This window comes from Python bivittatus, unplaced genomic scaffold (genome assembly GCF_059951505.1).
Source record: "Python bivittatus isolate LINGU-HERP-01145 unplaced genomic scaffold, Pbiv_v1 ctg000120_np1212, whole genome shotgun sequence".
In the NCBI taxonomy this organism is placed as follows: domain Eukaryota; kingdom Metazoa; phylum Chordata; class Lepidosauria; order Squamata; family Pythonidae; genus Python; species Python bivittatus.
In genome coordinates, this window is record NW_028277037.1 from 3,131,187 (window position 1) to 3,144,150 (window position 12,964).

General features: G+C 39.3%; 1 protein-coding gene across 4 annotated transcripts in view; it reads left to right on the forward strand.

The window, feature by feature from the left end:
- FRMD4A (FERM domain containing 4A) overlaps positions 1 to 12,964 on the forward strand; it is a 283,511-nt gene that overhangs the window by 185,435 nt on the left and 85,112 nt on the right. For all 4 annotated transcript variants that reach the window (XM_088134838.1, XM_088134837.1, XM_088134836.1 and 1 more), the window contains exons 6-7: positions 4,422 to 4,478; positions 6,695 to 6,717. In XM_088134838.1, the coding sequence (XP_087990964.1) occupies positions 4,422 to 4,478; positions 6,695 to 6,717 (80 nt within the window). The remainder of the gene's footprint in view (positions 1 to 4,421; positions 4,479 to 6,694; positions 6,718 to 12,964) is intronic.

Genomic DNA, 12,964 nt, shown 5'->3' on the forward strand with positions numbered 1-12,964 from the left:
AGATGTTTGTGTATGCTTTTGCTTTGAGAGTAGGGCTGTGTTTCTGGGTGTCTCTAGGGCAGTGTTTCTCAACCTCAGCAACTTTCAGATGTGTGGACTTCAACTCCCAGAATTCCCCAGCCAGCCATGCTTTGTCAGTGGCACCTTATTTAAGTAATTTGAACAAGGAAGTCCCAACCTCCCTCTCTAAATCTATTTTAACCCTTTTTCTTTCTGACTAACCATTTCTTTGAATAATGAGGTCTCAAGCCACACTTGAGAGGTTCCATCACGTTCTCTTCCTCTTGCTCTACATGGAAAATGCATGCTTTTTTTAGCCCCTTCCTTCTTGAATTTTATTGTACACCCTGGGTGTACCTCATGAGTAAGACCTATGAAATATTTCAGGCTGAAGAATTGTGCTAATAAATAAATAAGGAGTACCCTGTTCGTGGGTGGAGAAGAGTGTGACAGACCAACTTTGGAGATTTACTGTGGTGAACTAGGACCGAAGACTTGAGGCAGAGCTGTATTTTAATCCACTGGCTTTAGTGCAGCAGGAAACTCCAACAGCACAAAGGAACTTGTTTGTCTTTCTGAAGGGCAGACTTAGTACAGTTAGTACGGCTTGTGAATTGAGGTGTGTCCTTATTTTAATGGCACTCAGGGGCATCTGTGGGAGGGTCAAAAAGGCAAGATGGCAACTGCAACACAGGCAACTTTTGCATGTATTTTGTGTGTGCAAGTCATGCAAAAAAGTGCAAGCCTTCAACCGTATGGTCACAGCCACCAATATGACTTTTTTGACCCTCCCTGCAGACTTTCCCCAGGGGATATGCTATTGCAGTTGTCTAAACTTAGATTTCATGTTTTATGCCCATTCTTCCCCTTTCCACATACATGTAAAGAATTCAAACAAGAATTTAAATATGAAAGACCAGCAAGGGCAAGCAAAGTACTAAGGGGAAGTTCTCTTCCTGAATTAATTGGAAAATGTTCAGTCCAGTCATGCAAATAATGAGTGAGAAAAGAAATTTTAAAAAATCAATTATACTTTAGAGAAAGACCTATGTATATAAAAATAATTTACCTTTACAGATAGTCCTCTCTTAACAACCACAATAGGGATCGGAAAATTGGTCATTAAGTGGGGTGGACATTAAGCGAGTCACCATGGTCGTTAAGCAAATCATATGGCTGTTAAGCAAATCCAGCTTCCCCAATGGAAATTTTTACCAGAATTCGCTTAACGACCATGTGATTTGTTTAATGACCACATGATTCATTTAATGCCTGCGGTGATTCACTTTACAACAATCGTAAAAAAGGTCTCAAATCATGATCATGTGACCGTGAGGGGTGGCATGATGGTTTGTGACAGTCGTAAGTGCAAGTACAGTAATTTTGAACCGTCGTTAAATGAATGGTCGTTAAGCGAGGACTACCTGTAATTGTGAGGTAATAAATAATATTGAGAGCCAGTTTGGTGTACTGGTTAAGACATCAGGCTACAAACCGGGAGACCATGAGTTCTAGTCCTGCCTTAGGCACAAAGCCAGCTGGGTGACTTTGGGCCAGTCACTCTCTCTGGCCTAAGAAGGAGGCAATGGCCAAACACTTCTGAAAAACCTTGCCAAGAAAACTGCATTGAACAGATAAAATTATTATTATTATTATTATTATTATTATTATTATTAGGAAAACATGAAGGTACTACTGGTTTTCATTGGCTAAACTGAACACTGGTCACTGCCGAAACTAGAAATGTTTTGGGAAGAAGAGAAAAAGAACAGAGGCAAAAGAGCTGGGAGTTGTGAAATGTGTAGGTGAGTGGGAGAAAGCACTTGATGGAATGCAATGATGCAAGCCCCACCCACTTTGACTGTTCAAGGAATGTTGCGTGTACAAAGGGGGTGGGGCTTTCATTGTGACATGCCATCCACCCTGCTGCTGATGTGAACCCTCCCCTGTGGATGTCTCTAACAAGCAACACTGACAACAGAATGGCACAAGCATCGTGAAGTCACTGCACTCAATTACTACTTGTGCCTCAGTGCCAGATGCAAGCACATCAGTCATGTCACTGGCTTCACGTTACATGTAACCCTTTGCCCTGCCTTGCCCCCTTCCCTGACACCCAAGTCTCCCCTCCATTAATCTTTAAAGTGAAGATGGACCAGGCTCTCCTTCAAACAGGGAATGATTTTGTACAGAAGACAGTATTCTAAAACACAGAACACCTAACTGCCTTACTCTGGTGTTAGACGATAGGTGCGAACATATTTTGTGGGATTTAAGGTATGTGTTGGCTTCTGCTGAGTCTCCAGTCATAGCACAGACTGTTATCTATAGTAAATCATGATTGGTCTTCATATAATGCAACCAGCTGTCTAAGCACTGTCAGTGGAGTACACTGCCTTGGACAGAACCTGAATCTTAAATCAGAGTTTCCGTAGCCTGTCATACTTTTATGGAAAGATTTACTAGCTGCCAGTAGAATGATCTAAGCCATGCTGAGACAGGCTAAATGCAACTACCCCAAAGGGAAAAAGATAGCCAAGTCTTCAGCTGCAAGTCATCTTCTCAGCTATGATGATAATTGCATCCAAACTCATGGAACAGAATCCAAGTCCATAGACTACAATCCCTGTACGGTTCATAAAAAACAAGATACTCATAATTTATTAATGATCATGGCTACCCCTGGCTTTCTCTGTTATCTTAGGTGGTTATCTTAGAAGTGATTGCTGGACTGGGATGTGGGAAAGATTTTTGCACTCACCTCCTGCTTCTGTTGGCCACTGTGGGAACAGAACATTGGACTACATAGACTCAGTTTTGCCCTTCATGTATTCTTGGAATAGTTAATTCCTAATTTTATGCACCTGCAATCCATCTTTATGGATTTATTTGATGCAAAGGGGCTTTCAGTTGTACCTATTAATGGATAGTAAGCATCCCGTCTTTGTGAACTCTTGCAATTAAAGAAAACAGAAGTGGTTGGAAAACACTAAAGAGATGCAAATAGAATTGTGTAGACCTCTGGTAAATTTATAAAAATGAATCTGGGAGGTTGTTTAATTAACATCTCATCTGGAAGTATATTTTTGATTTAATCTGATCTCTACCTTTATTTTGTCTCCATATTTTACTGGGGCTGGACTGAGCTATCCTTTGCTAGATGTTTGCTTAGAGCAAAGTTGCCTGAAATGGAAGATTTGAAGTGGGCCATGCATACACACTGGGTAACATAAGAAAACATTAATTGTAATAATTGCATAGCATAAGCCTCATTGAAATGAACTGGAGTTGGGTGACCAGCTTTTGACAGGCAGAACTTCCTGTAGAATGCGGAGATAACGTTGACAAGGAATGCAAGAACGGTTGGCTGAACCATTAAGAGATAGTAAAAGAGAAAGTAAACAACATCTCAGTCCTAAGACAGGAGGGAGTGTGAGAAAAAGACTCGAGAAAAGCCCTCCTTGATTCTCTTTGGTACAAAAGGGGTGGAGGGAAATTCTGGCAGGCTTTCAAAATTCTGTTATGATACCGCACAGTAATAAAGTAGAGCTTTACTAGATCTTGCAGTGTCGGTTTCCTGACCTGACCTATCTTGAAGGGCTGACAACTTCCAGACAGACTTTTTTTTGTGGGCTATACTATCCTTTTCCTTGGTCTCCACCTGACATCACTATCTTGGCCTTTCCCATTGCTAAAAGGTAAAAATACCACTGAGGTGAGCTAAGCTCCTGGTAAGTACTTGGACCTGTCCATAAAGTTTTCTTGGCAAATAAAATGGAAGTGATTTGCCATTGTCTTGTTCCTGGATATTTTTTGACTTCCCAATCTAGCCTATGGACCTGGTGATCTCCCATCCAATGATAACCAGGCTTGACTCTGCTTAGCTTCTGAGATCAGTTAGTACTTTTCAGCTGTTAATTGTGAACAGAAGTTGGACACCTATTGCTCCTTTTTTCTTCACCTACCATTCCATTTTCTTTCTTTAATAACTCAGTGAAAAATGGAAATCCAACAGAAAGTCTTGACTTTCCATCCTAATGCTTGGACATTCTTGTTTTCCTGAATTGCTACGTCATGTACTGTAGCTATTATTGGAAACCCATTAGAAAGAAAGATGGTAAACCACAGGAAACCTTCAGGATGATAAAATAGAGCCAGTGTAGTTCCAAAACTAGCACAGAAAATGTTTTGAGAGAAACAGGAGAAAATCTGTGTCTTATGTAGTATTCTTTTCCATAGTATTGTTCAACAAACATTTTCTATGCCAGAAATCCTTGGTGGGAACCTAAGCTAGATAAATTAATAAAATATGTCCATTGTTTTCATGTTACTGTAAACTACTTTGGAAGCTTTATTGTAGTTTATTAAATAAATAGATGTATTCACTTTCTTGATTCACCCCACCCCTCTTTTCTCATAAGGAGCTCATTGAGGTTGACAGTGAAGTCGTGTTTGAGTTAGCTGCATATATCCTGCAGGTAAGCTGTGCTGATTTTCTTGTTTATGTTTCAAGGTTTTCCAAGGGATGATGATGATGATGATATGATGATGATGATGATGATGATGATGATGATGTTCACACACAGAAACATGAACATTAACCCTCCTCTATTATATTCAATTCTCTGGACAGATCTCTGACAATCCTAATTTTTGTATTATTTGCATGTATATTTAGTCTCTCCTGTTTAAACAGGATAATTATCAGCTCAGAATTTTCCCACATTTTCTATCCTTTTTATAGCTGGTAGTTCAATGGGCAGATAGCATAATCAATACTATTTCATTTTATGCTGTTGTTAAGATCTCCACTATAAAATCAAGTCCAGGGAAATATTCATTCCTTCCATTGGCTTTCATAGAAGTATATTTTGTTCTACCAAGTTAATAATCAGCCCCATGATATAATTAGCAGGAAAGAAGATCGTTAGCCCCAAGGGTACCATAAAATAACTGGTTTTTTTCCTTCCATTATAGTGCTGGTTAATTGATTGCCAATTAACTGGAATTAACAAACACAATTGTAAATTCTACTCTAGACATCCACAAACATTTCCTCTGAGCATAGCAATCAATTAATTTAAAATACAGCAACAGTACTTAAGTCTACTCCATAGCATAACTGCTGAAGCCATGAAGACAAGGATGGAAAGAGAGAAGGACTTACATATCATTCTGCATTAAAACTTGATGTTTTATTTCCTGGCCATTCCTGATTAGGAAGTGTTGGTAACTTTAGCATCAGAGGTATTGCCAGAGTGCGAAACTAAACAACTTCTTATTAAATTAATTACATTAAAAACATCATTTGATTAATAAATATATGAATGAATATGACTCATTAAATGATACTTAATACAATTCCAGATGGAAGTAATTATCCGTGAATAAATGACTCAAAGACATGCTCAACCCAACCAGCTTGATTTGGGGCCATGCAGGTCCAACACTGTTGTAGTCCTGCCAAACATGAATTACAAGATTTCCTGAGATCTGGCCCAGCTGGTAGTCAGAAATTTTTAGAGAGCTAATAGATTTACTTCAAAACTGATGTTTTTGAAGTAGAAAATCAACCTATTATTGATTAGACATCAATACCCTTGACTGTGTAATATTCTGGACTGCCCTGCTCATGTATTCTTAATGGTTAACAGAACTTATTTTTAAGATAGTTTGAGCCTAAGTGAAAAACCCAATTTTGTATGTCAGTGACTAGCAAAATTTTAAAAAAGACAGAAACAAATGGAAGCAAATGGATACAATAATATACTGACAGCTAATAAAATAAATCACATAATAGTATAGCATTCACTCCTCTACTACTATATTTGTACATTTATTACCTCGGTAATATAAATCTAAAACATTAATAAGTATAAAATGAAAGATATATATCCCCTAACAATTTATTAATTAAGATATATCAAATCAGAAGTAATATTTAGATCAAAGGTAATTACACTTTATTGAATCACAGTTTCTGAGATTTAGCTCTGCAGGTCATTCTATGGAAGCTGTATTGTCATTTCTGAAAAGGCTCTGAAAACATTTCAGTCCCTGAAAAGTGCTTGGAGGACCTGAAAGCCCCAACCTAGAACATTTTCCAACACCTTAAAACAGTCTCACCCTTTTCCAGGATCATATGGTTGGGCAATAGCAGCAAGGTTATCAAAACTTCTCTGCAGTTTTTAATCAATTCTCATTATTGGCGAGAAGGCTAATAAATATATTTGCAAGTCGATGTTTAATTATTTTAGGACCTCCCTGCCAGGATTTTATGGGGTTGTTAAATGATATGATAGAAATCTCATACCCCTCCCAGACATCTGGCCCCTTTATTTAAAAAAAATAGAGTTGCGGTGAGGAATCAACAGGTCACGTAAACAAAATATCTGCACGTTGGTAGGTATGTAATGGTATTCCAGCCCCCCACAGTCTGTAAGACTTAAGTTAGTCATTCCTATTGATTTCAATGGGGCTACTCTAAGTATGACTGAGTCTGGATCAAATCTTAAGGTGATGCTGTATCTTGAACTTGAGGTCATTTTCCAATAGAGTTCTAAAACATTTCATGATACTTGAAGATGAAAATATGTATTTTCTTCATATTTATATGGATTATTATAAGTAATCTTTACATCCTCTGCACCCCCCCCCTTTTTTTCTGTTTGTTTGTTTCTTTGTAATTTTATAGGAAGCAAAAGGAGATTTTTCGAGGTGAGTTTTGCATGAATATTTTTCATGTACATACTTTTATAGAAAATGTGATTGCTATTCAGTTAGAAAATGTGTCACTCATATACACACATAGACACTTGCCGGGTCAGGTGGGGGCGGGCTCAAAATCTGTAAATATGGGAAATGTCATGGATTGGATCCAAGGTACCTCCAGGATGGTCTTCTCCAAACAGAATCTGCCCATCCTGTACGTTTGGGCTGGGGAGGGGTGATTGGAGAGGAGAAGTCCAAAATGAGGCCTTTTTTGCTGGCAGACCCATCACTATAGAACAGCTTGCCTTCCCTGTTTGGATAGTCCTCACGGTGTTTGCATTTAGAAAGGTGGCAAAGACAGTTTGGGACTTAGGAGCTACTCTGTTGGGTTGTTGCTATTTTTTTTAAGTTTTCTTCTTAAGTTTATTGGTATTTTTAGAGTAATATTTAATTCATATTAGGGGTGATTAGGTGGTGGTTTGCACTGATGATTTGTGGATTATATTTTTTATGAACTAAGGGAGCTATCCGAATTCTTGTGGGTGGGGGCTGGATATAAACAATGCAATAAATAAATAAAATGGTACAACAGTCTGCTTCCGTAGAGCAGGAAGATATGTCAGAAGAAATTACTCATCTCATCAGACATGGTAATTCAGTCGACTGGTACAGTTGTTTCAAAATCACTTCCAAACTGTGACTATTTTAGGCTTAAGGTTATTTTTGTCGTTTGGGTTTAAAAATTAATTATAAGGAGAGAATGAATGTGCTGCTGAAATGAGTGTGCTATTCATTCACCCTTGGCTCAATTCATCCATGAATCCAGTCAAAGCTGGCACTTGTTCAGTTAACTAATAAGGACTTTGGATCCCTTGATTAGCTAAAAAACTAAAGTTGCCTTCAAGTCAGCTTCAGCTCCTGAAGACTTCTTGGACATTTCCATGCACTTTTCTTGGTGTAAGGTAGTGATCTGCCATTGCCTTCCCCCAGGATGTTTATTGACATCCCAAATAAGCGTACAGCCCTGGGAGAGTGATCTCCCATCCAACTACTAACAAGGACTGACCCTGCTTAGCTTTTAAGATCAGCCAAAGTCAACCTGGTACTAGGCTACTGTACAAGCATACTGTCAAAAACAGTTGCCTTGCAACATCAAGCCACCACCATAGATGAGGCTCTGTGGATGGAGACCTCACAGATGTACCAACAGTATGAGGATGGTTTATGTACCTGCTTCTTTCCCTAGTGTTCGTACAAATTGGGGGATGGAGGGTGGATGGGTTAGTTGCCACGGCTTCAAATGTGACACTTTAAATGAATTTAATTGGGAAAAGGGAAAGTGCAAAATGAAATAGAATAGGGGCGCAAGGCGTGCTTCAGTATAGGAAGCACAGAGTTCCCTGACGCGTCCGTTTTGAAATCTTACACCGCTTGTGAAATCCTGACATGTCTTCGACAAGCCTGTTCTTGCTTTCATTTCCCAACGCATAGTCTTGTAGCTTTGCTTAGTCATTAATAATAGTGTTTGATTGAAAGGCCAAAAGAAATAATTCACTAACATAGCCTGCAAATTTGATTTATGGCAGCCGCAGGATTATTGCTGATCTGCCTGTTTTTGAGCAAGGCTAATAGCGTTGCTCAAGACAATTAATTTCTGGCTCAGCTGCATAGATACAAACCTGCAGTGAAACTACTCAAGAAAAAAAGAAAAGAGATAGCAATGCCATGGAGCTTGAAGGCATTCTACTTCCCAATTAGCAGGAACTCCTTCCTTCCCACACCTCCCACCTCCTGGGCTTCAGGTCTTTCAAGGGGAAAGGTGGCTTAACAGCTCTGCAGTTTCCTTCATTGGAACTGCTGGGAATTTTTTTTTTTTTTTTTGCAACTACCAGACAAATGCACACAACATGGAGTGAAGTGAAGACAATGCAGATGAGAAGGGGGTGTGAGAAATTATTTCCTTTTTGCATGGAGTGAGAATCAAGGATGTTTATTACTGCAGTTCCTGCATAAAACAGTGATTTATAATCTTTGTTTTCAGCACTGTGAGGCTGGCAGAGCAAAAAACAATTCCTGGTGGTTTCCAAACTGCTATTATGGAATTAGGGTGTGGAACTGCTGACAGTGTAGAAGTAGCCTTAGATGCACATACTAATGATTCACACTATTCACATACAACACTCATATAGAAAAAAAACCCCTAATCAATAAAGCCAGTATTGCCTTTTTTTCTGATTTTCTGTACTCCTAGCCCTGTGTTTATTGCTGATAGCTTTCAAAACTTTCCAGTGGTTAAAACATACATAAACATTCAAGAACATCTCCATCGCCTGGGGAGAGTTAATTTTAAGGCAATGTTTCTGAAACTTGGCAATTTCCAGATATATGGACCTCAATTCCCAGAAGTCTCAGCAATGGCTATTATTGGCTGGGGAATTCTGAGAGTTGAAATCCATGCATCTGGAAGTTGCCAGGCTTGGGAATTACTGATTTAAGGCAATTGGGACAAAAGATCTTGCTTTAAAGGCAGCCTATGTTTTACAGAATCCTCAGTGAGGTTCCTTCTGATCAATACCTTCTTACATTGATGGACTTATGTGGAACCAAGATCAAAGCAGTGGTCAGCCACTTTGAGTTTCCCACAGTGCCATGGGGTATTACCACATTAGGAGCAGTGCTGGAAATTGTTTCCCATTTATATTAATAGTTTTACTGTTGCTGTATGTTTACATTGGTTTATTCAATTTGTTGGCCAATATACAGTATGTTTATAGGAAAAGTAGAATATCAAATAAATCTCTTCAGCTCACTAAAAATACACCCTGTTGAAAATGAACAAATGGCTGGACTACAAGTAATACAATGGGAAAAGTCTATATAATAGAATGAGGAATCCTGGGATTCAAATCCCAAATTTCTCTAAGATTGGCAAAACAAAAAAAGGAAGAAAAGACATTTGTGATGAAATGTGTTTTCATTCCATGAATTCCAAAGAAAGCAAGCCATGCACTAATGATTGGCAACCCCAACATCAGAAAAAGTTCTATTGCGTAACTTTGCTCAATAGCAAATTCTTCACTCAAAGAATGTGTCTTGCAACATGTTTTCCAGTGGGAAAGCATCATCTTAGGCAGACAGTACAGATCTGAATCTTGTTGCAATTTACATTTTAAGTGATTTTGGCTTGCTTAGCTTTAAAGAAAAATTCACCAGGTTTGTTTGTTTTTTGTTTTTGTTTTTTTTGAAAGGAGGTCAAAAATACTCTCTGGTAATTTGTCTTTTTGTTTGCAAAGTGGGGAAGTTTAATAATTATATGTTTTTTTGTTCTAAATCATTCTTATTTTTTAAGGATTTACCATTTAAAAAGAGAGGGAGAGAGAAACAAAAGGAAATCAGTAACTGCCCCATCTGTCAGTTCAATAATGATTAGAAATATTACTAATTTATAAACAATTTCACGGCCTTAAACATTATAAGGTAATTGAGTGTTAGAGCTTTGCAAGGCATAAGAAAGAAGTATTTTGGAAAACGTATTAGTGCAAATGAAATACCTTTCTTCAACTGCTTAAAGCAACTACATCTTTTTAAAGTCTTGCTCAGCCACTTCAAAAGCTCTCCCCAGTTGTCTGCACATATATCCACTGATAAGACTTTCACTGCTACCCCTTGTGAAGCAAAGTGGTTGTGCACACGGGGACATGCTGAAACAGCCAGAAGAGCTTCTGAAGCACCTGTACGAGCCTTGTAAAAGACATAGCTGCTTTAACAAGGGCTGTTCATTTCAGCCCTACTAAAAACTTTCTTTCATGTGGAAACAGCGGGTTCAGGAGAGAGTGGTTTAAATAGAAAAATGATTGGTCCCTGTCCACTGTTATGCCTCCAATCTGAATTAGGCCTCTACAATAGCTTTCATGTTTATTCTTTAGAGCGTGGATCAGCGCTTCATAGATCTCACATACCATCCCTAGCAACAAGCCATCAAACATGAAAATGGATAAGCTGTCGATCTGTATAAATAGCATTGTGTGTCACCTATCATCTGCTATGAGATACTATATATCATTATATACGAATGAGTTAAATACTGACAAATGCAAACCAGAGCGACAAAGGAGATTCCCAGAACAACAACATTTAACAATCTATCTTCTTGGTGAGGGACTATGATGGAAGGAGAACCTAGCTAAGCAATGATGACATCCAGAAAGGAAGAAAAACAGAAGAGATAATTTGCCACTAAGCAATTTTTTTTACATACTGAAAATCTAAAGATAGTAATTTTCTTGCCTTGGAATGAACTTCCAGTTAAACAATTAGTGCTTGTCAGTAGAATTACAGGAGCCAACCCATAACCTCTCTTATTGCACCATAACAGAAATTATGAATATTGCACTTCCAATAGAGGTGAATATGTGTAGCTCAGGGTTGAACTTTGGAGTCCTTGGGGGTTCTCTGAGCTTGGTTCTTTTCTTGCAAACGTTTCATTACCTGGCTAGGTAACATCTTCAGTGCTAAAATGGGATGGGGTTTGCTCTCTATTTATGTGCTGTGGCCTGCCTTGCCAGTGCTGGTAAGGGTGGGGGGTTTGTTTTGCTTCTCTGATAGTTCTTTGATTGGCATATGTTTGCTGCTTGATTGCGTGCCTGGTGGCAACCTTTGCTTATCTGGGTGATGATTGCTGGTGATGCCTCTGCTCTGAGGACTGTAACAAACTCTACGTAGGACAGACAGGCAGAAGACTAGCAGAGCGCATCCACAAACACCAACTAGCAGTCAGAAGACATGATGAAAATTCCTTAATCTCACAACACATGGACAGTCTCAACCATAGCTTTAACTGGGAAACCATCAGCATTTTAGACCAAGCTAAATCCAAATATGCAAGAGAATTCTTGGAAGCCTAGCATTCAGACAAGGCAGCAATTAACAGACACATAGAGATTAACAGCATCTACATACTATTCAAAAGAGACAAAAGACCAGAAGAAAGCCTCACCAGCAATCAATCACCAGCAAATCAAAACCCCCACCCTTACCAGCACTTGCAAGGCAGGCCACAGCACATAAATAGAGAGCAAACCCCAACCCATTTTAGCACTGAAGATGTTACCTAGCCGGGTAATGAAACATTTGCAAGAAAAGAACCAAGCTCAGAGAACCCCAAGGACTCCACATATTGCACTTCTGCTCATGGGCATGGGCAGGAGAGCCATGACATCAGATACGTTATGATGGAATCACTAATCACTTAAGTAAGTGTTGTCCAAACTTGGCCACTTTAAGATGAGTGGACTTCAACTCCCAGAATTCCCCAGCCAGCCATGTTGGCTGGGGAATTCTGGGAGTTGAAGTCCACTCATCTTAAAGTGGCCAAGTTTGGACAACACTGATTTAAGTCATATGATGTCATTGTGTCATGGGCTGGATGTCTCTGATTTTTCAGGCTTCTAACCCTCTCCAGGACTCTGAGGGCTGTCTTCATTTCTGCTTTTAATTTAGATACGAAACAAACATTCTCATCCAACAACCCTGCTCTGCCCAACTTGGTGCCCTCCAGAGGTAGATTTCAACCTACTTCATTCTCTGGGAATGATAATCCAGAATATCTGGATAGTATCAGATTGGGGAAAGCTGATATATTGGAACTCACCAGGCCTTCCTAAATCACTGCGTTTTGCTCTTCTTCCTGTTCTTCCTCAACAGATCTAGCAAGCTTTTTTGTCTTGGTTGGCCATAAATACATGTTCAGAAGGACCTGTAGGCCTAATCTGCACTTAAACCTTTCCTAACCTTGTAGTACTTCCGGATGTCTTGGGTCCTCAACTCCCAGAATGGCACATCGTTGGCAAACTCCTCCAGACCATAAGTGGCATCTTGGAGGAAGATGAGCTGTCCCACTGTCAAATGATATCACAGCCAGAAGTGGGCAGTTGTGATAAACAGCCATTTATCCTATCCTTGCTGATCGTTATGAACTCCTATTTTGAGAGAGAGAAAAAGAAACCGAGGTCCAAAGAAGGAAATAGAGTTTTTGTCAATTTCACCCAGCTCCCCTGCCTGAGCCTCTGTGTACCACAGAAAAGTTGCAAGGATCTATAGGCATTTAAGATAGCCTACCTCAGTCACAGTAGAAGAATCAGCCGAAGAATCAGATGAATCTGGCTTTCTGGAATCAAGTTACCCACGTTCATCAGCCAGGCTGGCTGGGAATTTTGGGCAATATTGTTGTGGGGGAGGGTCATCAGGTTGAGGA